This window comes from Bubalus kerabau, chromosome 15, assembly GCF_029407905.1.
Source record: "Bubalus kerabau isolate K-KA32 ecotype Philippines breed swamp buffalo chromosome 15, PCC_UOA_SB_1v2, whole genome shotgun sequence".
NCBI classification, from domain to species: domain Eukaryota; kingdom Metazoa; phylum Chordata; class Mammalia; order Artiodactyla; family Bovidae; genus Bubalus; species Bubalus kerabau.
In genome coordinates this window covers 56373539-56401178 of record NC_073638.1, presented here as the reverse complement: position 1 = coordinate 56401178, position 27640 = coordinate 56373539, and the positions used below count along the sequence as shown (strand labels likewise).

General features: G+C 41.4%; 1 protein-coding gene and 1 non-coding gene across 3 annotated transcripts; one reads left to right on the top strand and one right to left on the bottom strand.

Annotated features, from left to right (window-relative positions):
• Window positions 1-28: 28 nt before the first annotated feature.
• GVQW3 (GVQW motif containing 3) lies at window positions 29-27516 on the bottom strand. 2 transcript variants are annotated; one of them, XM_055549132.1, is made up of 2 exons: window positions 26530-27516; window positions 29-442 (listed from the first exon to the last, which is right to left on the bottom strand). In XM_055549132.1, exons 1-2 carry the CDS (start codon window positions 26992-26994, stop codon window positions 182-184), a joined length of 726 nt encoding a protein of 241 aa, XP_055405107.1. In that variant the 5' UTR covers window positions 26995-27516; the 3' UTR covers window positions 29-181. The 2 variants fall into 2 exon arrangements, with proteins under 2 accessions (XP_055405107.1, XP_055405108.1); XM_055549133.1 differs by lacking the exon at window positions 29-442 and adding an exon at window positions 24995-26067.
• TRNAD-GUC (transfer RNA aspartic acid (anticodon GUC)) lies at window positions 23692-23764 on the top strand. Its single transcript has one exon. It is a non-coding gene; the product is annotated as a tRNA-Asp (tRNA).
• Window positions 27517-27640: the final 124 nt, after the last annotated feature.

Here is a 27640-nt window from a genome sequence, read left to right as displayed (position 1 = left end):
GTACCCCGCACGTCACAGCCTCTTCCCAAGCTGGCCATGGAAACTGAGCCTCCTCCAGACAGCAGGGCTGCTCTGCTCACACGGATCAAGTTGGGAGCCTCATTAGTCATGTCAGATGACATAGTTAACACTTGGGGCCAGCACAACCAGTTCATCAAAAGCTCCTATGTGCCTGGCTCCATCACTGCGGCTGAGGAACTACTGTATGTGGAGCAGACAGCACATCAGAGGAGCAGTGCCAGAGTGCTTCCAAATTGGTTTTGATTAATTGCATGGACATGTCTTTAATTGGTGCCAGGGTAGTGGCCAGAGAACTTATGGGAAAGCAGGATGTTATGTTTTCATTCCCTGAAGTCCCATAAAGCAATGAAAGATGAGGAACAGAATCACTGCTCGTTGAAAATTTATCGACCGTGCAGACCCAGAAAACACAAATAACTATCTGAATCGAAACCTAACCTCATTTTCCCAACTCATTGGAAGCCATGCATGTTCCCCTCTGTGCCCCTGCCTGCCTGCTGAGATGTACAACCGAGTGAAAGGTGTGATTTCTGAGAAATGAGTGCTTTAGTGTGGAGACGGCAGACTCGGCTTTCCCAGATGGGCACAGAGGTATCTGGGAAGGCCCCTCCCCTCAGAAACATCTCCTCCTCCAGCACATCAACATCCTTTGAACTGATACCAGATGTTGATCCACTTTGGGTGAAGCATTCATTCACACATTCATTCTCTCTTTTCCCTCCTTGGAGATTTGTATTGCTGCTGCTGCTGCTGCTAAGTCGCTTCAGTCGTGTCTGACTCTGTGCAACCCCATAGAAGGCAGCCCACCAGGCTCCCTCGTCCCTGGGATTCTCCAGGCAAGAACACTGGAGTGGGTTGCCATTTCCTTCTCCAATGCACGAAAGTGAAAAAATAAAGTGAAGTCGCTCAGTCATATCCGACTCCTAGTGACCCCATGGACTGCAGCCTACCAGGCTCCTCCATCCATGGAATTTTCCAGGCAAGAGTACTGGAGTGGGGTGCCATCGCCTTCTCCAGAGATTTGTATTGAGTGTGTCTTAAATACATAGCACTGTTCTGGTGTCATGGGGAATACAGAATGGAGTCAAGTACAGATCCTTCCCTAAGGAAAACAGTTAACTCGGGGAAAACAGAGGGCAGGTCCACAGAAGAACTAAAGCATAATGGTTGCATCACAGAAAATGAAACATTGAGATTTGCCATCAAGAAGACTGGGCTTCAGATCTTAGTTCTGATTCTTACTTCTGAGTCATCGCAGAAGTCACTCTGATTCTCTGAGTTTTAACTACAGAATGGGATAAAAACACTGCACTGGGTAATCATGAAGCTTATAAGAGGTTGCAGAGTTGAAAGAACAGGGTCCAGGGCCTGGCAATGATCAAAAAAGGGTTGCCAATTCTGAATAAGCATCACCAGGGAGGTTCTAAGAAAGTGCTATGTGAGTTCATGTATTCAGGAAACAAATGTTTACCAATCACATACTCTGTGCCAGGCTCTAGGGATTTAAGAAAAGAAGTTCTGCCAGCAACGAGACAGGTCCACTAGGTAGTAGCAATGCTATATAGTATGGCCCATGCGTGTACATGCTAAGTCGCCTCAGTCGTATCCAACTCTGTGCGACCCTATGGACTGTAGCCCACCAGGGTCCTCTGACCATGGGATTCGCCAGCCAAGAATACTGGAGTGGGTTGCCATGCCCTCCTCCAGGGGATCTTCCTGACCCAGGGATCGAACCCGAGTCTCCTGTGTCTCCTGCATTGCAGACGGATTCTTTAACCTGAGCCACCGGAGAAAACTGCTATGTATGGTAAGAATGGCAAATTGTTATAGGTGTGCTGACAGAAGCCTGCTCTGAGTCAGTGGGAAGGAAAGGAGACAGTGGTCACTCTTACTGAGGGTAAAGAAATAGGATAGATATGCCTAAAAAGGCAATGTTTGGGCCAAGTCCTGAAAAATGAGAAGATTTTCATTTGCAGCTAGAACACAAAAGAGTAGTCCACGCACAATAATGCAATGTTCTGTTTCTAGAACAAGCAACAATTATCCCCTGGGATTTTGGAATCAGCTTCTTTCTTTTTATGAAAGTTCTTTCCTTAGATTTTCTCAAAGGTGACAGCTTCACATTTATAACCTGGTATTTTCTCGTTTATTCCTTTGTTTCTTGTATTTCTCCTTCACTAGAATGACTGATCCAAGAGAACACAAGATCTTGTATTTTCTCTTCACTCTATCACAGCATCTAGAACACTGCCTGACACAGTATAGGTGTTTGATATAGGTTTGTTGCCTGAATAAGTAAATAAACTTCAGGAGGCTCAGGAAGGCTTACTGCTATCAAGGAAATATAAACACACTGCCTGCTGCACTGTTGGCATTGAATTTTTTTTCTCATAAAATTGAACGAGAAATACCTAAAGCACATGTGTGCTCAGTCGTGTCTGACTCTTTGTGACCCCATGGACTGTAGCCTGCCAGGGTCCTCTGTCCGTGGAGTTTCCCATGCAAGAATATTGGAGCGGTGGCTGATCCATGTCGATGTATGGCAAAAACCACCACAATGTTGTAAAGTAATTAGCCTCCAATTAAAACAAATAAAATTTTAAAAAAAAGGATACCAGAGTGGGTTGCCATTTCCTTCTCCAAGGGATCTTCCCAACCCAGGAATCAAACCTGCTCTCTTGTGTCTCCTGAATTGGCAGGCAGATCTTTACTGCTGAGCCACCTGGGAAGTCTCACCTAAAGCATAGGCTGGAGGAATTGAGATGGGAAGTTGGTCTCCGAGCTGCTCCCTGAAGGCCAAGAAGGGTGACAATGTGATGGGGATGTTAGAAGGGTATCAAGAGGATTAAGTAAGATAGCTTTTACATCTCTTGCAACCTTGAGCTTCTAGGATTGTCTCCCAAACAAATCATCTCTTGCCACCCTTCAGGGTCTCCTCATCACACCCCTCCTTTCTACCCCACCCTGTCTGGAGTCTGTAAGGACATTTGACACACCATTTCCTGCCAATGAAAATCCTAAACGGATATGTGACCTTGTTCTCAGTTTTTACCATCCCCCACATAGAAATGGCACCCCACTCCAGTACTCTTGCCTGGAAAATCCCATGGGCAGAGGAGCCTGGTAGGCTGCAGTCCACGGGGTTGCTAAGTGTCAGACACGACTGAGCGACTTCACTTTCACTTTTCACTTTCATCCATTGGAGAAGGAAATGGCAACCCACTCCAGTGTTCTTGCCTGGAGAATCCCAGGGACGGGGGAGCCTGGTGGGCTGCCGTCTATGGGGTCGCACAGAGTCGGACACGACTGAAGTGACTTAGCAGTAGCAGCACATGGAGATGGCCCCATAACTCAGGGTGGGGGCCCCAATAGCCTTTCCACAGGGCAGCAAATAAGGTGGAACTGTTTACCCACCAGCACCTTCCTGGCCCTGCTCCCAGATAATTTTATGTCCTCTGGTCCTGAATCTGCTTCTTCGTTGGATGCACCTCAGTTCACTTGCTGGAGCACTGATGTGTGACTATTTAACTGCCTCTGCTTCCTGTCCCAGCGATGCTGGGCTTTAGGGAGCTTGGGAGAGACAAGAAAGAGAGCTTTGTATGAGGTAAGCTTTGACGGTCATAATAAAGGCCCCAAACTAACTTATACATACACAGTGCTCGACAATTTACAAAGCCCTAGAGAACTCCAGTTCATCCCTCAAGACCCTGCACCTATTTTCACTCACCTTCAACTCTCCCAGGCAGAGCTAATCCTTCCCTCCACACTTTGTAGAGTGTCCATTAGACCCCTTATTACCTTGTAATGAATTTGTGTACGTGTCTCATTTCCTTCATTAAACCATCAATTTCTTGACAGATCTCTTCTCTCCTAGTTAAACACATTTCTTTCTTAAAAAGTACTTTTCATCATACATATTTTTCTAATTATAAAAGTAATATTTATAGTTATAATGATCAAAATTGTATATATAAATGTATAATGAAGAAAATTTTAAATCACCTATAATTTCATCACCCAGATAAAATCATTGGTAACATGTTTAATCAGAGAAGTCAGTGGCAACCCACTCCAGTACTCTTGCCTGGAAAATCCATGGATGGAGGGGCCTGGTGGGCTATAGTCCATGGGGTCACTAGGAGTCGGACACGACTGAGTGACTTCACTTTATTTTTTCACTTTCATGCATTGGAGAAGGAAATGGCAACCCACTCCAGTGTTCTTGCCTGGAGAATCCCAGGGACGGGGGAGCCTGGTAGGCTGCCATCTATGGGGTCGCACAGAGTCGGACACAACTGAAGCAACTTAGCAGCAGCAGCAACATGTTTAATATATCTTGAGCCTTTTCATAGCATATAGAAAGTAAAAATAGAAAGTAAAAAAGTAATGCATGTGGTTTCACAGTCTGGCTTTAGCATCTTTCCATTGTGAACATAAACACATCATTGACAATTCTTCAAAAACATCATTTTAAATGGCTGCACTATTTTCATTTAATGAGTTGACCACAATTTACCTGACAGTTTCCTCACTGAGAGATATTTAGGCTAATTACTTCTTTTTACTGTTTTTCCAAATAAAATGAGTTGCTGTACACATAAGTCTTTTTCTACATCTTTGACTATTTCCCTCAGGAAGATTCCTAGAAATGGAATGTCTAGGTCAACTGGTTTAAACTCCTTAAGCTGGTTCTTGATGCTCATTGCCAAACTGCTCTAAGAACCAATTTACACTTCCAGTAGTACATGAGTGTGCCCATCTTACAGTGTCCTCACCTACATTTAGTATTATCCCATTGGAATCTTCACCAACCACAGTGATCGTCTCACAATTTCCCTTAGGGTGGGTAATTTTCTTAAACACAGCAAAAATTATTCAACCATACAGAGTTGTCTTCTTCTGAGATAATAACCTAAGGAGGGCATATTTGTTTAAACATATCTTTTACTGCTGTAAGTATTTCTATAATTTTGATTTGAAAATTGCCCAAAGAGCAGAAACTTCACTCTTTTGCACCTCAATTGCAATATAATTCTGTCTTTGGGGAATGATTTTTTATTTTCAGCAACCATCAAAAGCCATTTGGAATTCATGGCAAATGAGATGAGGAGCTGCAGCTGGGTTTGAGTCAGAAATGAGGTGTAATTTTACAGTAATGAGATTGAGGTCTTTCTGTGACTTGTAAAGAGGATTCCCACAGGAGTTCTTGGGCAGAAGTGGCATCATCACAAGTGCCAGGCCTCCCTACAGGACCATTCCAAAGTGAGTACAGGTAGGAGGAGGCATGAGTCTAGCTCGTATATGGCCCATCTCCCAGGACTTCATCATTATAGCCCCAGGTACAGGCGTCAATTCATTTCAGAGCTGGTCCTGTTCCACTTTCTCTCTTCATCAAGCCCACTTGGCCCTGATGTGACTCCAAGGCCAAGATCTTAAAGGGCCAGTTTAGGGGGAGGGTGTCTCCTGCATTGCTGCTTTGGCAGGTGGGTAATTACCGCTATCGACCCCTGGGAACCCCCTGGAAAACAACAAACGCCGCGGAAGCGGCAATCATTCAAGAATGAGATTCAAAGCCACAGCCTGCAGAGCACAATGGATTAGCAGTCTGTCGCTTTAACCACTCAGCTACCTCACCCAGGTGGCAATAGTGGTAAAGAACCCCCCTACCAGTGCAGGAGATGTGAGAGACTCTAGTTCTAACCCTGGGTTGGAAAGATCACCTCCAGGAGGGCGTGGCAACCCACTCCAGTATTCTTGCCTGGGGAATTCCACGGACAGAGGAGCCTGGCAGGCTACAGTCCATGGGGTCACAAAGAGTCAGACATGACTGAGAGACTGAGCAGGCACCTAGATGATTTTACTTCACAGGATTGTTAGAAACGGGAACTACAAAGAACCACACCAACATAGACGCAGACAGATGCACAGTCACACAAAATAGCTAAGGTGTACTGAGCACTTACTCTGTGCCCAGTACTGTGCTTTATATGCATGTGGCCGACACCGCTGTTTGACCACCTAGAAGCTGTTTCTCTCTTGCTACTTCTTTAGGGGAGATTGTGTCGCTCAGTTCTGGCAAGTGAGATTTAGGTAAAACTCTTATGGGAGTTATTGGGAGAGCTTTTGCTTTCCTAAGGAAACAGGACTGCTAAGTCTGAACTGTTTTCCCACCCCCACCCTTTCCTGCCTTAATCTTGGAGGTAAGGTTGGGCATCGCAACCATCTTGTAATCTAGATGGAAAGACCAAAGGAGCTTGTTATATAAGAAAGTATATAACTACCTATTTGGTTAAGTCACTGCTAGTTATTGCTTACAGCTAATAATATTCTAATACACATACATAAAAGATATCCACACATAATAAGATGCCCTATGAAGTGTTTCCATTGATACTCATATTCAAACACAGTTCCTCCATTCAGAGAATTAATGATATGAATGATGATCATCTCGTATTTATGTAGCACTTGGCAAGTTTCAAAAGATTTTCACATCTATTTTGTCATTTGTTCCTTACAACTCTGTAAGGAAGGCAACTTTTTATCTGAAAAATCCTTTTCAATTGCAAAAGGATATTTAATAAGTATTTTAGAATGCTCATATGTTACACATAGGCTTGTCTTCTTTTCTTTTTTTCCCTTTTTCCTTCCTTCTTTCCTTCCATGCCAACCCTGGGCCTGTTTTTCTCAGACTCACCCCTCAGGCTTCTTCTGCTCTGTTGTGCTCTGTAATGCAGGGACATTGATCCATTCAGGCTGGGAATCCAGGCTCCAACACATCTGACTTTGGCCTAGGGAAAGTATCATACTAGCAGGAGATTGGGGGTAGGTGGGGGCTGGAAGGTGGGGGTTGGAAGGAAGATGCTGGGATGCTTTTTGCCCTCTGCCCCCCACCACCATCTGCCTCAGGGGCATTTCTGGCTGCATATTTTCAATGGCTCCTGCTCCCAATGTTAGGGTTCAAGCTTCTGACCACGTGGCTCCTGGCTTCCATCTCCTGGCTCCCCATCCCCTGTGAGACGGCCTCCTCCCTCTGCCCCTTTGATTTATGGATAGCAGTGGTTTCCCTAAGCTCTGGGCTGCCTCTCCATCCCCTATCCTACGACCTGTGTAACCAGTCCACTTCATTAGGTCCCTCCACTGTAAATATTTGACATGTCCTCTTTTTCCTCAGTTACACTCATTGATCCATATTAGCTTTTTAGGGCACCCACTCGGGGTCAGGTTCTGTGCAGGACACACAGGGCAAGAGGTGTGCTAGTCTAAGGAGCAAAGCAAAAAGCCTCAGCATGTAATGGTCTCTGCTGAGGGATCCCTAAACTCAGCAAAACTTACAGGTAAGTCTTGCCATTGCCTGGGCTTCTTCCTTTTTCCAGAGGCAAGCCAGAGACAACGGGCAGGACCCTCGGTACGTCCCCTTCAATACCCACTGCACAAGTGAGTTTGGGAGTGCTTCTGGATGGTGGCAGAAATGCCTGTTGGCTTTCACCTCCTCCCAGGCAAATGCTCCTACCAAGGGCTCTCGGGCTCAGGACAGCCCAACTTCCACGACCTGCATTGTACTCCCTTCCCTTCTAAACAGCCTTACCTAAAGAAGTAGGAAGAATCTTTTAGAGAGTATTCGCTTCAGCAAAATGCCAGAGATGAATTATCCGTAAAAGTTAATGATGGAGAGAAGCCAGTGGTACCAAGTCAACTTGAAGATGCTTAGATATCTTGCATGGGATTTTGCAAACAGACTGGACAAAAATCCCATTTAAAGTTTTATGGCTTTGGCAATGTAGACAACCATTCTGAGCTTCAGTTTTGGAGAACAAAATGGAGACAATACATGTCTGCCTCATAGGATGATTGTTTCTGATCTGAAAAACTTCAGAAACATGACCAATTATCCTAACATAGATGGGCACCCCCCCCAACTATAGACATGTGGAGATGCTGTATGAACTATAACAGAAAAGTTATATTTTTATTGCCAATTTTGAAAAAAATAGAAAGAGAAATCTCTAGATAAAATAAATGAAAAAGAAATGGAAAACTGAAAGCCAGAACAGGGCACAGGTGATGTGCCTGAGCTGCCACAGAGATTTCACACTTATAGATCCTGAGAGCTGCAGGCCAGGGTTACACTGTACACTAAGGAGTAGAGATGGAGCTTCAGTCCTGGACAAGTAAGAAAGTTGGAACAGAGCCCGCTGCAAAAAGCCCTGACATTGGAAGCTCTGTCCTCTTCCATGAAAAAGAGACTAGCAAAACTATCCCAAGGTCAGAGAAGTTCAAGGAAGCTATATGTCTGATGAGGCCTTGGGTAGGGGAAAAAATGGCACTCATGAGAAACAGAAATTCTAATCATGGCCAAATGCTTATGGGGGGTTTAAATTTACTCTACCTGTATGTGAAAACAGCTATTGAGAAGTTAACATAAAATTCTTGGATTAGGGCTGAAGTAAGACTTATTAAAATTCTTAGGTTTAGGCTGAAGCGAATTCAAAATAGCTCTGCAGAATGCTTAACAATTCAGGGCTTGCAGATCCACTAGAAAAAGCAATCCTTGATGAAGATGCTCACAAAAAGTATCAACCCCATGAGGAAAGAAATGAGCAGAATGGAGAGTCAATCGACATAACAAACTAGAAATAAGAAGGATAAAAATAGAGCCATCTGAAAGAGACTATGAATTAGGATGATTAATATAGATATAAGAGAAGCAGTAGAAGCCATAATAAAATAACAGAATAGTATAAGAGGAAAAGAGTGGGGAGATTTGAAAAACAACCATGTAGAACTTCCTGAAATGAAAGACACTGCCACTGAAATTAAAAACTCAAAGGATACTAAACTACCTATAGATCTAGCTGAAGAGGGACTTAGAAGAGAAATTTGAGGAAATTACCCAAAACAGAATAAAAAGAGAGAAAGAAATAAAAAAACCTGAACAAGAATTTAAGAGATATGAGTGATAAAAAGAGAAAGTCAAGCAGATGTCTAATAGGAATTCCAGAAAGATTTAATAGAGGGAATGACCCTGATGAAACTGCAAAACCACAAGGCAAAGAGAAAACTATAAAAGCCCTCAGTGAAAAGGGCCAGATTACCAAAAGGGATGTTAACTATGACAGCACCCTTTCATCAGCAACAATGGAAACCAAAATACAAGAGGATAATATCTTCAAAATGTGGAAAGAGAATAAACCTCAAACTACAATTCTGCACAAGTTAAATTCATAAGTGACACCAAACTTTCAGCCATTTGCAGACAAGCGAAGATGATGAGTTTACCTTACACAAACTTTGCTGAAAGAATACAAGTGGATATACTTCAGTAAGAAGAAAATAATTCAATCCAGCAAAATAAGTTAGATGTAAGGAGGGGGATGCGACGAAGGTTCTAGAGTCAGCTCACATCAGCCCAAAGAGCCGACTCTTAAAATTTCAGGAATTTTGAGAACTGGATGTTAAACAGTCATTGCTAAAAGTTAAATCACACAAACTTACATTTAAATGAATGACTTTAAAATACAGGTTTAAAATCCTCACAATGTATCACTTCTTAATTATTTTACTACAACTTTGCTATTATCTATGCTCTTGAGGTTATTTATATCTCACGCATCTGTATGGTTGAAGTACTGTGTAATGGTGTGCTGCTGGGCATCTTTTCCCTTTCTCTAGACTTCGGTGACGTCACATTGCTAGCTTGATTATAGCTTGAGCACCTCAAAGATCAGCAAATGCTACAAATCAAGACTACCTTTGGACTTCTCCCTTTGGACAATGGATGCGAATCCACCTGTCGATGCAGGGGACATGGATTTGATTCCTGGTCTGGGAAGATTCCACGTGCTACAGGGCAACAAAGCCCGTGCACCATGACGACTGAAACCTGTGAGCCCTAGAGCCCGTACTCTGCAAAAAGAGAAGCCACCACAATGAGAAGCCCAGTGCACTGTAACTAGAGAGTAGCTCCTGCTCTCCGCAACTAGTGAAAGCCTGCATGCAGCAAGGAAGACCCAGTACAGCCAAAATGAATTAAAAAAAAAAAGACTCCCTTACTCCCTACCACATGAGAGCTGATTGTTACTATCTATCAGCACATGAAAGTGGAGAGTGAAAAATTTGGCTTAAAGCTCAACATTCAGAAAATGAAGATCATGGCATCCGGTCCCATCACTTCATGGGAAATAGATGAGGAAACAGTGGAAATAGTGTCAGACTTTATTTTGGGGGGCTCCAAAATCACTGCAGATGGTGACTGCAGCCATGAAAATTAAAAGACACTTACTCCTTGGAAGGAAAGTTATGTCCAACCTAGATAGCATATTAAAAAGTAGAGACATTACTTTGCCAACAAAGGTCCGTCTAGTCAAGGCTATGGTTTTTCCTGTGGTCATATATGGATGTGAGAGTTGGACTGTGAAGAAGGCAGAGCGCCGAAGAATTGATGCTTTTGAACTGTGGTGTTGGAGAAGACTCTTGAGAGTCCCTTGGACTGCAAAGAGATCCAACCAGTCCATTCTGAAGGAGATCAGCCCTGGGATTTCTTTGGAAGGAATGATGCTAAAGCTGAAACTCCAGTACTTTGGCCACCTCATGCGAAGAGTTGACTCATTGGAAAAGACTCTGATGCTGGGAGGGATTGGGGGCAGGAGGAGAAGGGGACGACAGAGGATGAGCTGGCTGGATGGCATCACTGACTTGATGGACATGAGTCTGGGTGAACTCCGGGAGTTGGTGATGGACAGGGAGGCCTGGCGTGCTGCAATTCATGGGGTTGCAAAGAGTTGGACACGACTGAGCAACTGAACTGAACTGAACTGATAGAAGATTTGAGCAACACAAATATCACTTTTTCTTTCTATCTTTCCATACTTCCATTCCTGGGCCTTGAAAGTTCCTCCTTCCTGTAGCTCTACACTGAGTTAATTGCCAAGCCTTGTGGATTTTCACTGTAAAGTGGGCTGGTTTCCTGCCAACACCCTTTCATCCTGGAGTTAATTCTTTGGCTCAGGCTTTAGTTGTCTTGCCTGAACCATTGTCATTGGTTCCTAAGTGATCCCCCAATATTTATGGAGAACTGCCCAGATGACATGTGTTTTAGGAGTTTCATGTTGACACTATACATTTTATTGTTGGATTAAACCAGACCAAAAGTACTACAATATTTCAGTCCCAGTGGAATTACTTTTACTGAACTGAGCTCTGGTGTGAGGTTATCGGCTATTCGGCGGGATGGTAAAGACAGAATCCTGGGAAACTCCTTCTGGCTGGTATATTATTCCAGGCACACACTGTAACCTCTTTGTGAGGAATATTGGGAGGAAATATTCTGGAATCTATATGTCTCTTATGCAAGAGTTTGTACGTATTTTATGAACACTAAATCAAGTAACCAATACTTCCACTTTACTAGGGTCAGTAGAGAACTCACAGCCAAGCTTGCTGGCTACTTTTAATAAGTACAGTAGTTTTCCTTTATCTGTTGTTTGCTTTCCACAGTTTTAGTTACCCGTGGTCAACTATAGTCAGAAAATGTTAAGTGGAAAATTCTAGAAATAATTCACAAGTTTTAAATTGCATTCTATTCTGAGTAGCTTGATGAAATCTCATGCTGCCTGGTCTATTCTATTCAGGATCCCCAAGCATAGTGTCATTCGTTCCTGACATCCAACCATCAACATTGTCATAGTTCTCAATTATCCAGTATCACCTGGAGCAGATGATTCTCATCAACGCATCAGAAGGTCAGTGGTAGCCTAACGTTACATCACAATATCAACTTCACTCACCTCACTTAATCTCATCACATAGAAATTGTATCATCTCACAGCATCATAGGAAAAAGTAAAGTGAGTACAGGACAACAATATATTTTGACAGAGACCATATTCACATAAATTTTATTGTAGTACCTCATTATAATTGTTCCATTTTGTTATTCATTGTTGTTGTTGTTAATCTCTTATGGTGCCTAATTTATTAAGCTTTATCATAAATATGTATGTATAGGAAAACAGTACATATAGGGTTCACATTACTTGTGGTTTCAAGCATCCATTGGGGCTCTTGGAATACATTCCCTGCAAATAAGAGGTGGAGAATACTGTATTCAGAATAATAATATCTAATATTTATTGAATGCTTGCTCTGAACCTAGCACTGTTCCAAATGCTTTCCATGTACTAATCTATTTAACCCTCATCTCATTCCAGTGAGAATAGATCATTAAGATCCTCTCTTAAAGATGAGGAAATTGAGACCCAGAAAGATTACATGACTGGCCCAGGGTTTGTAGTGTTGACTTAAAAAAAAAAAAAAGTACAACATTAGAGTTGTGAGTCAAGTTTTATTTAGGGCAAAATAAGGACTATCACCTGGGAGACAGCATATCAGATAACTCTTGAGAAACTGCTCCAGAGAGGTAGAGGGGAAGATCAATATGTATGTGATTTTGGTGAAGGGAAACTACATGCAATCAAGCATATTTTTTTGCAGAAGGTTTTTGCTAGTCACGAGAAGTCATCACCATGAAGGATTTTAGTGTTTTTCTAGAAATAAGGAGATATAAGAATTGGGCTCATAAAATCAGCTCCTAAAAATATCCAAATATCTGAAGAACTGTTCTGCCAGTTTTTCCCGGAGTACAGAGTGCCTCATTTCTGCTCTCCACTCTGAGCTTCTTTCAGGGGGTGCTGAAAATCAGCAGCTGCAGCAGCACATGATTTAATCCGTGTAGACAGCAAGTGCCAATTTGTAGCTGACAATAGCTAGTAAGATGGAAAACCAGAATCTGGATCCAGGCAGTCTTTTTCCAGAGTCCATACTCTTAACCACTATATATATTCCATCTTTAAGTTTTATGGTATGAATGCCCATGAGCTAATTATAAGCCCTAGCTCTATTAATTTTCTGTGTTTATACTGTTGCTTCTGGCCAAGATGTAGGAATAGGGATTAGACCTATTTCTGGACAAAATATATGAAACAATGACTTTTAAGACATTGGATATCAGGTAACTAAACATAGTGATTCCCAAAAGACAGGAAATAAGTGAAGTAAGCCCTATGATTATCTCTGCTTTCCTCCTGGAGAGGATTTCCTAGCCTTGGTACCAAGAGAGCAAACCCAGGCAGAACTCAATAGTTTCCCTGAGTTGAGGAGATGAAGTGGGGAATCTCAGGGTGGTTAAGGTGGTGAGTTCACAGAGAAGAATGCCAAAAAGAAGAGAGCTGAACAGAAAGGAAGCCCTGGCTATCTGCTGCGGGTCCACCCTGAGTCTTCAGCATGCATGTGAGGAAACTACCTGAATCCAGAAAAAGAATCATCCAAAAGAATTAGAAGGAATAATTCTTGAATATCACAGAGGTCCAGTGCCTGTTCCCAACATTAAGAGTGGCAAGGCATAAATCACAAGGCATCAGATGGGCTTCGTCACAATAGTGGGGCAAATTTAGCCCTAGGATAACTTAGTTGCTCTAGTACCATCTAACAAAGCTTAAAAATAACAGCCAAAATCTCTTTTCCAAAAGCCAAAGGACCCATATAAAAGGACCCCTAATGAGGGGAGAAAAATCGGTCACTTAAAACTGATTAAGATAGGTGGAATGAGTAGATAAGGACATTAAAATAGTTATAATTATATTCCACATGATAAGAAACTAGAGAAAAGAGTGCACTTGATAATAGAGACATGGACAGTACAAAAAAAAAGACCCAGGGACTTCCCTACAACCAGAGTCCATATCCTGGTTTCAAAACACCGTTCTCCAATAAAAGGAACCAAAGCACTTTAGAGAAATGGTTGATTACAGATCTGGAATAAGGAAAATATAAGATGATCTCAAAGCATAATGTAATAGTAGAAAGTAAGGAAGTGCTAAGAAAATGAAAGGATGGACCATGTAAAAGAGACACAGAAATCAATCTTAAAGGGCATCCAGTAGCCAAAGCTGGAACCATTTGATCAATAAAATAAAAAAAATAGTATTGAATTATAATACAAAATGTTAAATAAATACACATGAATCCAAACTGATATAAACCAGTCATTGAATAAATAAATATATTGGGGAGAAAATATATTAATAACTATTCCATTTAGAAGAAGTCTGAATAATATATATAGATACTACCCCCCACCATAAGAGGTGGAACTTAATCACTCCCCTCTCCTTGAATGTGGCCTGAACTTAGTGATTTGCTTCTAAAGAACAAAGTATGGAAAGAGAAGAATAGTAACATTACAGTAGGAAAATCTAGCAAAACTGCCTTAACCAAGTGATTAAAATAACATCACCAATGATGAAATGTGGATATAATGTGCCCTCTAATTTGATGTAACAATAAGGATCCTTCACTTCTATGTTATTCTTTCCCCAAATCCACAATCCTAGTCTAATTATGAGGAAAACATCAGACAAATCCAAAGTAAGGATAGTCTATAATATACATGACCAGTATGCCTCAAAATTTTCAAAGTCATTAAAAACAAACAAAAAAAAACCACTGAGAAACTGTAGTGGGTGAGAAGAGAAGACATAACAACTAAATGAAATGTGACATCTTCAGCTGATTCTTGGAACATAAAAAAGACATTAATGGGAAAAGTATTGAAATCTGAATAAAATGTGTTAATTATTTACTATTAATGCACCAATGTTGATATCTTAGTTTTGATAAGTGTATTATGGTAATGTAAGAAAATAACATTAGAAGAAACTGAAACTGGATGAGAGGCATGTGGAATGCTTTGCAAATTTTCTATGACTCTAAAATTATTCCAAAACTAAAAAGCTACTAAAAAAATCAAACAAAACCCAAGCCAGATTTCTAGGGATAGAAACTACAGATGAGAAGTACATTAAATGAAATAAAAATAAATTAGGTATTTCAGAAGAAAGGATTCATAGGCTTGGAGACATAGCAATAAAAATTACACAAAAAGACACAAGAGGGGAAAAAAAGGACAGAAAATATTGAACAGAGCATCATTGAGTTAAGGAACAACTTCAAGTAGACTAATATACATGTAATTGGAGACCCTAAAGGAAGGAGGGGCAAAAAAAATTTTTGAAAGAAATGATAGACATAAATTTTCCAAATTTGATGAAAACTTTAGGGCCACACATTCAAGAATCCCAATAAACCTCAAGCACAAGAAACATGAAGAAAACTACACCAGGGTATATCTTAATAAAATTGCTAAGGTCCATGATAAAGTCTGAAGAGCAGCATGAGTGAAAACAGTACATACAGAGGAAAAAAGGTAAGAATTAACCCAGAAGATAGTGAAGCAAAATCTTTCAAATATGGAAAGAAAGGAACAAAGAATTGTTTACTTACAATTTGAAAATATTTTTCAAAAACAAATGTGAAAATAGGGAAAGAACAGGCTTTTCAACAAATGGTGTAAGGACAACTGGACAGCCACATGTGCAAGTATAAAGGTGGGCATTCATCTCAGTACAAAACTAAACTCAAAATGGATCAAATGCCTAAATAGAAGCAACACTTGGGAGAAAACATAGGGGTAAATCCTCATAGCTTTGGATTTGGCAATGTTTTCTTAGCATAAGCAACCAAGAAAAAAATAGATCAGCAGCAGCAGACTTCATCAAAATTTAAAAAATATGTGCATCAAAGGACACTATCAAGAAAGTAAACAGACAATCCATGGAAATTCCTTGGTGGTCCACTGGTTAGGACTCTGCTCTACCACTGCAGGGGGGCACTGGTTTGAGCCCTGATTGGGGAACTAAGATCCCACAACCATTCAGCATGGCCAAAAAGATAAAATTAAATTAAGAAATTTTATAAATAAAAAGACAATCCACAAAATGGCAGAAAGTATTTGCAAAGCATATACCTGATCAGGGTTTAGTATCCAGAATATATAAAGAACTCTTACAACTCAACAACAAAAAGATAAATGACCCAAATAAAATGGGCAAAAGACCTGAATTAACATTTCCCCAAAGAAAATATACACAAAAGCCAAAAAATACATGAAAACATGCTCAGTATCATTAGTTATTAGGGACATGGGAATCAAAATCAAAAGACACCACTTCACACTCATTAGCACAGATAGAGTAAGAAATGAAGTGTTAGAGAGAATGTGGACAAATTGAAACCCTTACCTTGTACATTGTTGGTGGTAACATAAAATGGTGTAATTGTTGTGGTAAACTCAGGTGGTTCCTCAATAAGTTAAACATATAATACCATATTACCCAGCAATTCCATTCCTAGGTATATACTCAGGAAAATTAAAAACAAATATTTAAACAAAAACTTGTACATACATATTCATAGCAGCACTATTCATAATAGTCAAAAGGTGGAAACAACCTAAATGTCTATCAGACATTTAAACATCAATAGATAAAGAAGGCAAATGGCACCCCACTCCAGTACTCTTGCCTGGAAAATCCCATGGATGGAGGAGCCTGGTAGGCTACAGTCCATGGGGTCGCTGAGGGTCGGACATGACTGAGCGACTTCACTTTCACTTTTCACTTTCATGCATTGGAGAAGGAAATGGCAACCCACTCCAGTGTTCTTGCCTGGAGAATCCCAGGGATGGGGGAGCCTGGCGGGCTGCTGTCTATGGGGCCGCACAGAGCTGGACACGACTGAAGTGACTTAGCAGTAGCAGCAGCAGATAAAGATGTGGTATATCAAGACGATAGACTATTACTCAGCCCTAAAAAGTAATGGAGTTCTGATGCATGCTACAGCATGGATGAATTAGCAAACATTATGCTAGGTCAAAAGAGCTGACACGAAGACCACATATTGCATGATTCCGTTTATTTGAAATGCCAAGAATAGGCAAATCCATAGAGACATAAAGTTGATTAGTGGTTGCCAGGTGCTGCAGAAGTGGTTAAATGAGGAGTGAATAGTTGAGGGATACAAAATTTGCTTTTGGAATGTTCTGGAACTAGACAGTGGTGATGATTGCACAACACCATGAACGGGCCAAATGCTACTGAAATGCACACTTTGGTTAAAATGGTGAATTTAATCACACACACAAAAACAATTTCCATAAATCTATTCTTTCATTCATCTATCAAACATTTATTGAACAGTTCCAGGCAAGCTTTATTCTGGATGCAAGAAATACAGAGAGTAATCAAATGTGGTTTTGGCTTATAAGTTCATGGGTTGGTAGGGGAGGAAAAACATTCTGCAGACAATTAAGTTCAGGTAAGTGTTATGGTTTCCTTGACATAAGAATGGGCACTGTACATTGTGGGGTCTGCTTTACCAAGAAGTAGGGGGTGGAGGACAGCAATGGTAAGGCTGAAGCTTGAATGCTGAGTAGGAGTTTGCCAGGTGGATGGCAGCAAGGATGGATTCCAAGCAGAGGGTGTGACTTAATCAAGCTGGAAAAGCTGGCATCAAAAAGCCTATAGCTTTCTTTTAAAAGCGAACTCCAAACTAAACAGGATGTGTGCAGCATTGCAGAGAATGGACTTCAGAACAGTGATGTGACGGGTAGGTGACCACCCCTGTCTGGATGCAGTATGTGACACTAAGACATGTTAGGGGAATGACCTGGACTTGACAGGATGTAAGGGTCAAAGGAAGTGTGACTCCAAAATTGGGCTACTTTGTTGGTGGTGGAAATTGCCAGTCCTTAAAGTGGGCCTGCAGGACATTCAATTCTTATGGGACATCAAACTAGAATTTATACTCCTCCCCATCTTATGTAGTCTACTTTTAATTTTTTTTTTGTATTTGAGACCTCCTTCCCTTTTTCTTGGGCTTCTTCAGTTTTCTTGTTTGAAACATATGTTACTATAGAAATGTCATGGTGCAGTATAGTGGCATTTACAAGTGAAGTGTAAAGAATTTTCAGAACATCTAGAAACACAAATCTAGGGTTTAGGAATATAAGCCCTAATGATGTGACAGCGTTCATGCTTTCAGATACCGTCATGAATATAAATACACCCGGAAATTTCAGACAGCAGAGAGGAGATAGTTGAGAATTTTATTAAGATTTATGTGCCCAGATTTAAAAAAATGTGATAAATATTAAAATCACAAAACACACTACTTGGGAAGAACATCTGGAAAAAAAAATGAACAACAGAAGGCCAACATTTACTTGTGAATACACACCTCTGAGAGAAGGAGAAGGCCCAGACATCCCAGGAAAACTTGGAAAAACCTTTTTACCACTTTCTATGCCATAAATATGTTCTCCCCAAATTGCATGTAAATCAGTTATTGATAAACCATATTCATCAAATGCAAGAGTGACCATTATTTTAAAGTTATCTGAAGAATGTACACTTTAGTGAAGGAAATTATTACCAAAGGAGTAATGGAAAAAAAGTCACTGGACTGAGTGAAATTCAGCATCCTTCATTATTATCCTGGCTCTGTCACCAACTAGATGTGTGATTCAAGAAAATTCACTCAATCTCCCTGGGCCAATTTCCTCATCTAATCTGGGTTGTAATACTGAATTTTCACTTTATTAGGTTCTCAAAGCAAGTCACAGGAGTGATGGCCCACAGCCTGACGTCCAGTTTCTCCTGAGAGGTGACATCACAGGACAGAACTGAAGGCCCTTCTACACAAGAGGAGCTGGGGATGTCAATGCCAGGCAGGCAGTTACCACTGCTCTCTGTTTTGCCTCTTTATACTCCCCTTTCTCATCCCCACAATCACCCTAAGTGTGACGATTCCAACTTTTGTTCCCAATTCTTTACAAAAGCTTGTTCTAGAGCTGATTTGTGGGAAAAAGCCTGACAGTGTAAGGTAGGAGCCCATTCTCAGGGGTCTCTCCACATCTGGCCTTTCCCTACCACACAAGGCTGGTACTGCTTGAGGGCAAGGGCTATACCCTCTGTGCCTAGTTCAGATGCAGGCCTAAAGAAGGAACTCAGGGTCTTCCCTGGTGTGCAGTGGATAAGAATCCTCCTGCCAATACAGGGGACACAGGTTCAATCCTTGGTCTGGGAAGATTCCACATGCTGCGGAGCAACTAAACCCATGTGCCACAATTACTGAGCCCATGCTTTAGAGCCTGTGTTCCACAACAAGAGAAGCCACTGCAAATGGTGAAATTCCTGAACCCTAGAGGTGAACTTTTGGCTGCTTTTTTAAACATTTCTGAACTCCCCAAATTTTCTACAAGGGGCAAAAAATATATAGAAACCACAAGTATTAAACCTTCCTTTTCCTGGCTTTTAGTCAATACCCTGGTTTCCCATAAATAATGTAAACTTTGCCTAGTTCTCCAATGTTTGGAACAGGATATAGGTCACACATCTTTTCTTTAAGAGAAACAGCCAGTATAGTTTCCTAGTCCATTCTGCTTAAAAGACACTATGCATTTGTCTTTGTGGACAAATGCCATCTAGCTCCAGGCAAGGGCCCTCGCCAACTGGTTTCAGAAAAGGATATTTATCAACAGTGTGGCATGACCTTGATTAACCTGCCACACGGAAGTGCACAACACTTACTTCTCCCAGAGGTGTGTATTCACAAGTAAATGTAAGAATTCTTTTGTCTTCTTAAACAAAGTAGGTTTTATTAACTGGCAAGAGGTAGAAGGCACTGGGTCAGGCCTTTTGCTGATTACTACCATGCTACAGACTAATTGAGGAGCTGTTAGGAAGACTGAAGAAGCAAAGGAAATTACTCTCTATTGAATAACTTACTACATGCCAGATCTTGTGTTGGGCACCTCACATACATTACTCTAATGTAAGCTTCACATCTAATAATCACTAACATACCATATTTTCACTCATTTATCTTATTTCTTGTCTGTCTCCCCTACTTAAAGGTAAGCTCATAAAGAGGGACTTTTTTTTTTTTTGTCTTGTTTACTGCTGTCTCAGTGTTTAGAAGAGAGTCAGATACATATATGCAATCAATAAATATTTGCTGAATGAACCAAATGAACACCTCCATGAGGTAGGTTTTATTATTCTCCTTCTGTGGATGAATAACCTGAAGTGCTCCAGTGGTGCAAATGAACTGCCTAAAGTCACATGGCTTGTTAAGGAACAGGACTAAAACCCCAGTTTCACTCTTGTTCTATCGACCAAGAGACTTAGACCTTGAAGACCTTTTATGCTTACAAAACATGTATTTACCTTGTGTACTCACTTAAAAATTAGAAATTCACCAAGGAGATGTATTTGGCATTTTAATGACAAACATTTTGCTAAAGTAACAACGAAAGACACACTTCCCCAACATTTCTTCTATACATTATTGACATCATTTCTCACTTGAAAATACCATGACATGATTACTCTTCAGATATAAATAAACGCACAGTAATTCTGGACACCATCAAAAAACATTTGCAAGCCTTAGAGTTTGTAAGTTACACCATTAAGATGACTATTAATATGTGTGTGGTATTCTCCGTGCGGAATATCCAATATTCTTGTGCACATCCATGTTGAGTGTCCCAGTATGGGAGGAGGTAGACTTGGCACATGGAAAATCATTCCTGTCCTAAAGAAATTATATGGATGGCTCAAGGATTCTTCAGAGAATCAGCTGTAATAAAATCTCTCAAGAATATTCATTTTGTATGAGAGAATGCAAGAATGAGGTTAATTTTACCCAGGAGAGTACTTCAAATCCTTTCCATTTGTCAGAACATACTGGGTCCGTATGTGTTCCTTACCTCCCTAGGACCACGTAACAGGAACATGCCATGCATGGTGTCTTCTCATGCCAGCTGGGATTTCGGTAGGGATTCTGGTCACCTTCTCCTTTCGGAAAGGCCCTTTTCACTCCTGTTCCACGCCTGCTACCAACACAATAGTATCAAACAGTCTCTATGTGGACCCAGCCAGTTAACAGTTCCTGGGCCAAACTCATGGTTTGGCCCGACTCTCTCCGTTGCCAACTTTTGGTGCTATTGTTTTATTCTGATAATAAAAGTAATAATATTTTAGAAAAATACTTTTGGATTTATGCATGTAATTTTGTGTATCACTTTTCACTTAACATTCTAAGCATTTTGCCATGCTGTTTTCACTCAAATATTAATTACAATGACTGCATAATAGTCTACTGTATAGTCATACTGTAATTTACTTAACCAGCCTTCTACTGTTGGACTTCTGGATTGTTAAAGCATAAATTTTGCCCACATTTTAGACTATTTCTTTAGGACAGATTCCCAGAAGTGGAACTAGAGGATCAGAAGATATAAACATTTTTAAAGTTCCTAATAGATACTGCCAAATTGCTTTTCAGAAAGCTGTTGCCAATTTACACTTCCAACATTGCCAGCGTGTTTTTCTATCAATAGAAATTGGTCTAAAGGATAATAAAATATAATACATTCCTTAAATTATTAATGCAGCTGGAGAGGCATCATGACCACAGCAGAGTGGTCTGTGGCAAAGGTCATATCTTTCTCCAGGTATGCAATTGAAAAAGAGTTAGTATGAGCACGTGGAACAGAAGTTTTGCAAGAGTGAAGAGTAATATAATTAGATTTCAGACCATCAAATCTAAAGCTTGTGTCTGCTTTGTCCATTCCTGTACCCCAGGACACAGGACAGTGCCTGGCACATAGAGCCACTCAATAAAAATTTGCTAAATTAACACAGAATCTTCTTTCAGATGCAGTTTTTCAGTAGCTGTAGTATTTAGCCACTCCTGGATTCAAAGGAAACATGACTGGTTGGATTAAACACCCTTGCAAATGTCTGTTCAATCCTGAGATTCTATTTCAACTTTGGAAAATCAGTTTAAATGGTGACACAATATGGCTCTCTTTGGGAGAAAAACAAGTAAACACATCTGAAAGAACACAGCTTAGTATCAGTTGCAAGTATATATATATATATATATATATATATATATAGTTTTTTTACAAGCATGCAAAAAATGTAATTCAATGAGTTTTGTCACCTCCTGATAACAAACTTATTCAAATGCCATCCATGGTCAAGGCAGTTTTGGAATTATCTTCAGTTCATTCTGTTATCACTGGTTGTAACTTGGCACCATTTTCAGTACTGCCATTTCTTTTTTTGTTGAGATATTACAAGGGCAAAATATAGGTAGTAGTTTGTATATTGTAATTTTTAGTAAAGGATGGCATAAAATTTATTTTGTGAATCAGAATATGGTCAAGGTAAAATAGTCAATCATTCAGCTCAGGTTCACTCTCCTGGCACCATAAAGATTCCCTTCAATATTCCACCATATCTATAGTAGTAAATTGCCAGATACTGCCAGATCAACTTAACATTAACAATGTTATTGATGGAAAAGGATCAATCCTTATTAGGACACAGCCATGCTCATCTGTTTCCATATTAGCTATGTCTGGTTTTGCATTAAAATGTTGAGAAAGTTACTCATACAACTTAGGACATTTCCTTTACAGAAGTTTGTTGATATCTTCATTAAATCCAAGTGTGTCCTTAGAGATATTAAAGTTTCTCCCTACAGAATTTTTGTTCCTGGATATTAATACTGGGAGAGGGGTGATGCAACTGGGACAGATTTGTAAGAACCTGACAAAGCAGGATGACAGAAGATAAATACATGAGTGTTGCCTCATATAGGATGCAAAAGCCTGATAAAATCTGAGAGGTCTAATCCAACTAAGGAGCAGTTGGAGAATGCAGGGTTACATATACAATCCCAGCAGCAAAAAAGACTCTTAAAGTGAGCCACGTAGGACCCTAGTAACCGATTCCAATGAGCCCAGTGGGACTTGCTGGCAATGATATCTGCAGATAGCAGGCTGGCTGATCAGTACATGTGATATAGTGACAGACAGTTCCCAATAGTACCCCATTCCTGTATTAGACATCTTCAAGTCATTCAGCATCCAGATTTACTTAGGCATCTCCAAAGGCAAGTCTGAATGCTAAGAAACGGATCTGAAAGGAAGATTCTGGAAAGCAGGTCCCAGGTACACATTCTTCCCAAACAATGACATTTCAATGAGAATTCAGAGCCAGGAGCAGAATTCAGAAGACTGCAGAACTTACTCATGTTTTTCTAAATCAAAGATTGGTGAATATTTTATTCTTTCTGTCCTAGTACCAGTGGGACAGGTGGAAGGAAGGTGGGATAATGGGAGAAGAAAGAACTGGATAAACTCAATGATGGGATGATCTGCCCTGGAAAGTGTTTGTTCCTTCCAGACTTGCAGCCATGGTATATAACATATATACATATAACATATATAACATTCCATGTGGATTTTGAACCATAATAGGGATGGGGAAGATCAGCCTGAAAGCCAAAGAGATTCCCTGATTGTGTATTGAGCTTGAGAATTATACTCAAGGTTTGCAGATGGCCAGCTCTCTTCCTGACAACCTATAGAGAGCCAGGCTTCATCTCTTATGGTTAAATGGAGCTTCTCCTAACCAGGAAAATACAGTTGCTGGGAGAATGGATTTGCATATTATACCTCTGAAATCCTTTTACAATTCCTGAGTACCAGAGGTAACTAAATTGCCTTGAGAAACTAGTAATATTGATTGCCTCTGGGGAATGGAACCCCTGGTGGCTAAGGGTGACAGGTGGCTAGAAACAAACAAAAAAGATTGCATTTTCCCATGTTCCCCCACCCCTCTTCTTGAGGATAGGAAGGCAATCTGGGGTTAGGGATGGACTAATTTCTTTACTTAAGACTATAGGGCCAGGAATTCCCTGGTGGTCCAGTGGTTAGGACTCTGTACTGTCATTGCCAAGGGCCCAGGTTCAAATCCTAGCTGGGGAACTAAGATCCCACAAGCCACATGGCATGGCCAAAAACAAACTAACAACAAAAAAAGAAAGACGATAGGGCTGAACTAGGGAGCCAAAGAGGGATCTAAAAATTAGAAGAGAGAAGAGCTGCAGCTGAGTGGAAAATCAAGACCAAAAGGGGAATTCAAGGTCAACATATCAAAGAAGCCAAAAGCAGCTACTGGAGGTGTGGTCCAGAACTTGAAAACAAAGCCCAGGGAAGCAGAGAAGCATGAGTAGACTAGATAATGAACTGAGCAATATTTGAGAAAAGTCAAGGCCAAGGGCCTGGGGCTTGATGATGGGTGGATCCCTGAGATTATAAAATCAAAAGCTCAAGGGGCCTAGGCAGCAAGGTGCAGGCCAGGCAAAATTCTTGTCAGAAACAAAACAGGTTTGACGGGTGGACACAAAAGGGGTACATGAGAACTCTCTTGTCTGGGGATAATCCTTAGAGGTTATGCTCTAAAATGGGGTGTAGAGATCCTGAGAAGCTGTACGTGAATGATTTGGTCTGCATGAGTATCTTTATCTCCCTCCAAACTTGAGGCTTTCTAGAGTGTATTATGATCTTACTGACTATTTTCTAAGAGACCTCGCAAAAGGGTAATGGGTTCAGGTGATATAGTACAACCTGACTACTGCCTAGGACATGATCTAAGGTAAGGTAGGTAATAAATAAGTCTTTCTCATTACAGCTACTTAGAACAATTTGAACTCACCCTCCTGATTACCTGCTTCTGGTTGCCAGCTGTGGGGTTTTCTTCCTAGAAGTGCAGTGTCCTTGTTGGAAAGGCCTTATGGGGAGCCCAGGGCTTTATCTGATGTAGGAAGATATAATGATCCTGAGATGAAATGCCTAGAAGCTGCTCTGCAGGCAGGAGTCTGTGAGCTGTTGCTTAGAGTTTTCCTGAAAAATATCTGTTATTTGCGAGATAAGGTCTAGTTTTCAGGGTGCCTCAAAACTGACAGGTATTAGTTGGAAACTTGTAATTTTTTGAAGGTAAGAGTGCAAGAACTAAAAACAACTGTGTTGAATAAATGTTGTGCCTCTACCATCAACCAGTATTGTTTACTAACTTACCAGTTAAAAAGTAGGAGCTACTATATGTAAAAATCCTTGGGTTAAAACACAGACATTGGCCAATTCTGTGAAATGCTGTTACTAACCATCCCCACCACTACCCGCCCCCCCCCCCCCCCACACACACACACTCCTCCTCCAGGCATTCTGAGATGTTTCCAGTCTATGTGGTATTTCTTGGAACCCATTTGGGAAAAGTTCTACTCCATAAATCCTGGCAGACAGCCAGGAAGAGATAAAGGAGTCTAAACTAGTAAAGACTGCTTCTTTTTGAAGGTTTGATAAGAAAATTAGATAATCAAATAAGTGGGCTATTACAAACTTGCCTACAGACTCAGGGGGAAGCAATTTATAAACTATTAGAACAGAGTTTGGGGCAGAGGGAGAGGAAGCAAATTATCTCAAATTGTTCATCTTCTGCACAGCACTATTATCTTCCTCTTTAGACTTTGCTATTTCAGCCAACAGTGCCCTCATTTTCCTACAGACAAGAGGTTTGAAGCCTCATCCTGTTCTACCTGCCTGGAAATGTGCCTAATTTCCTAAGGATCCAGTCCAGGAACCATCTCATGCATGAAGTCCATCCAACCCTTGGTGATCTTATTTCATAACCTTACACTGTCAATGCTCAGCAGTGTTCTAAACACTGAAGGTGTTCAAAAAAATACCTGACAATGTTGGTATTAGTTACTAAAAACAGCTGATATGTGCGAATCAGCACAGAGGCAAAAGACTGCCTGAATTCAAGGTCTAGAGTGTTAGCTTTTCTTACTCTATACACATCACAGCCTGGGCCTGAATCCTCTGGTTTATATTATATTTTTAAGGACCAGATCCTCCTTCTCCATAAGACAGGATACACCCAAATGAAGTGGGTGGAGGGGAGTCCAAAGCACAAGATTAGAATGAAACAAACCCAGCTCTTCTGTGAGGGGTAAGTCTGTGAGAAGGTCAGAATGCGAGGCTAACCCCTGAGTTCTGAGGGGCTCCCTCTGAGTCATTTGGTCTGGACGGGCCCTTAGCATTGCTCGGTATGTCAGCATGCCACTGCCTTCTGTACCATACCTCAGGCCCTGACTGTGAAGCCAGTCAGAACTGTAGGCCTTCTTTCAGGGTCCTCCCAGCAGAGTACGCCTCCCTGGGCACACAGAGAGAGAGACTCCAAGAGGTCATGCTCCCACCTTGCATTCGTATGATCCCGAGGCAGAATACTGAGAACAAAGGAAGAGGACAGCCACATCAAGCTAAGGTCTGCTCAGTGAAGAAAAAACTTGTTAAGGGGAAAAAATCAAGCACAAGCAAGTACCAGAAGTCAATAGCCAAAAGTTCTTCAAAGTTGTGGAAAACAGCAAGGAAGCTGGCCCAAGAGTTCAGTAAAGAGTAACTAGCAGAGATATGACATACAGAGAGGAGCAGTAAAGAAGCTGAAAATAAATGAGCAGCAAATGAAGGTGACCAACTGCTAGGCAGCTTTCCAGTTTGGGTTCAGCCACCCCACATTCCTTTCACCACGGTGTGAACCAACCCTGAGCTGTCCTGCTGGGAAGGCTGGTTGAAGAGGAAGTCTGCAGCAGCTGGCTGGCAGGGGAACGGATTTTGGGATGGGATACAGGCAGAGGCATTTCCTCATCAGCTTCTCACTGGAGATGACTGCATGCTTCAGAGCTCCTTACCTTTTCCCTCACACATGAGCTGTTTTTCCTAGTTTCCTTTGAAAGATGAGAGCAAAAGTCAAGTTTTCGAGGTTTAGGTTCATCCTTCAAAATACCCGATATAACTTTTGCAGATACTTTCCTCATATTCAAGTTTTCTTTCAGAATGAGCCTAACAGTTTCTTTATCTAAATTTAACTCTTCGGCCATCATCCTCACGGTTAACTGCCTATTCGAACAGACCAAGTCCTTGACTTTCTTAATATTTTCATCCGTCCGGTGGGTGACAGGACGACCACTTCTGGCATCATCTCGAATGTCTTCGCGTCCTTCTTTAAACCTTTTGTGCCAGTCGAAAACTCTGGCCCTTGACATGACTTCATCCCCGTAAGCTTCTTTTAAAAGATGGTGAGTCTCACTTGCAGATTTGTTCAGTTTCACGCAAAATTTGATACTAATTCTTTGTTCTAGGTATCGGTCACTCATTTTGGGGCTTAAGCAACACAAGAAGGTTAAAACGCCACAACTGTGAAGGAAAGACAGAGGGACCAATCTCTATAGGGGTGCAGGTGGAATCATGTCGCTATTGCTCTTCTGGAAGCCTCATGAGGTAAGAGTAATTGCCTTTCTGAATTTTAGCCCCTGGGGCTTCCAATCTAGAAGTTAACGGGGCCACAGTGTAGCTGCAAAGCTGGGGAAAATGAAATCTCCTACAACCCACGTCTGCGTCCAACTCGGGCACGAAGATCTGATGGGGGTGTGCAAATCAAGTCACCAAGATCGTCCCGTTGCCCGCGGCTCTGAAGAGTCTAAGGCAATTTCTGCAGTAGAAGCCTACGTGGTGGCAATTTAAAGAAGCAAGAAACGACGCATCGGTGTTGTAACGTGCAGGCTCGCTCCAGATCTGCGGAAATCCGTGCACGCCAAACCTACCGGAGCTGCAGAGGGCTTGGAGCCTCTGGAGTCCCTGGAGACACGCCCGCATGCGCCATTCCCTCCCTTCGCGGGTAGGCCGCGCGCAGGCGCACTGCGACAGCCTGCGCCAGGCCCCGCCTCTGCCTCGCCACACCCGAGCGGGCGCGCTTCCTTGCGCGTACCCGCCCGCGGAGAAGTCGGCGGAAAGGAGGGGGCG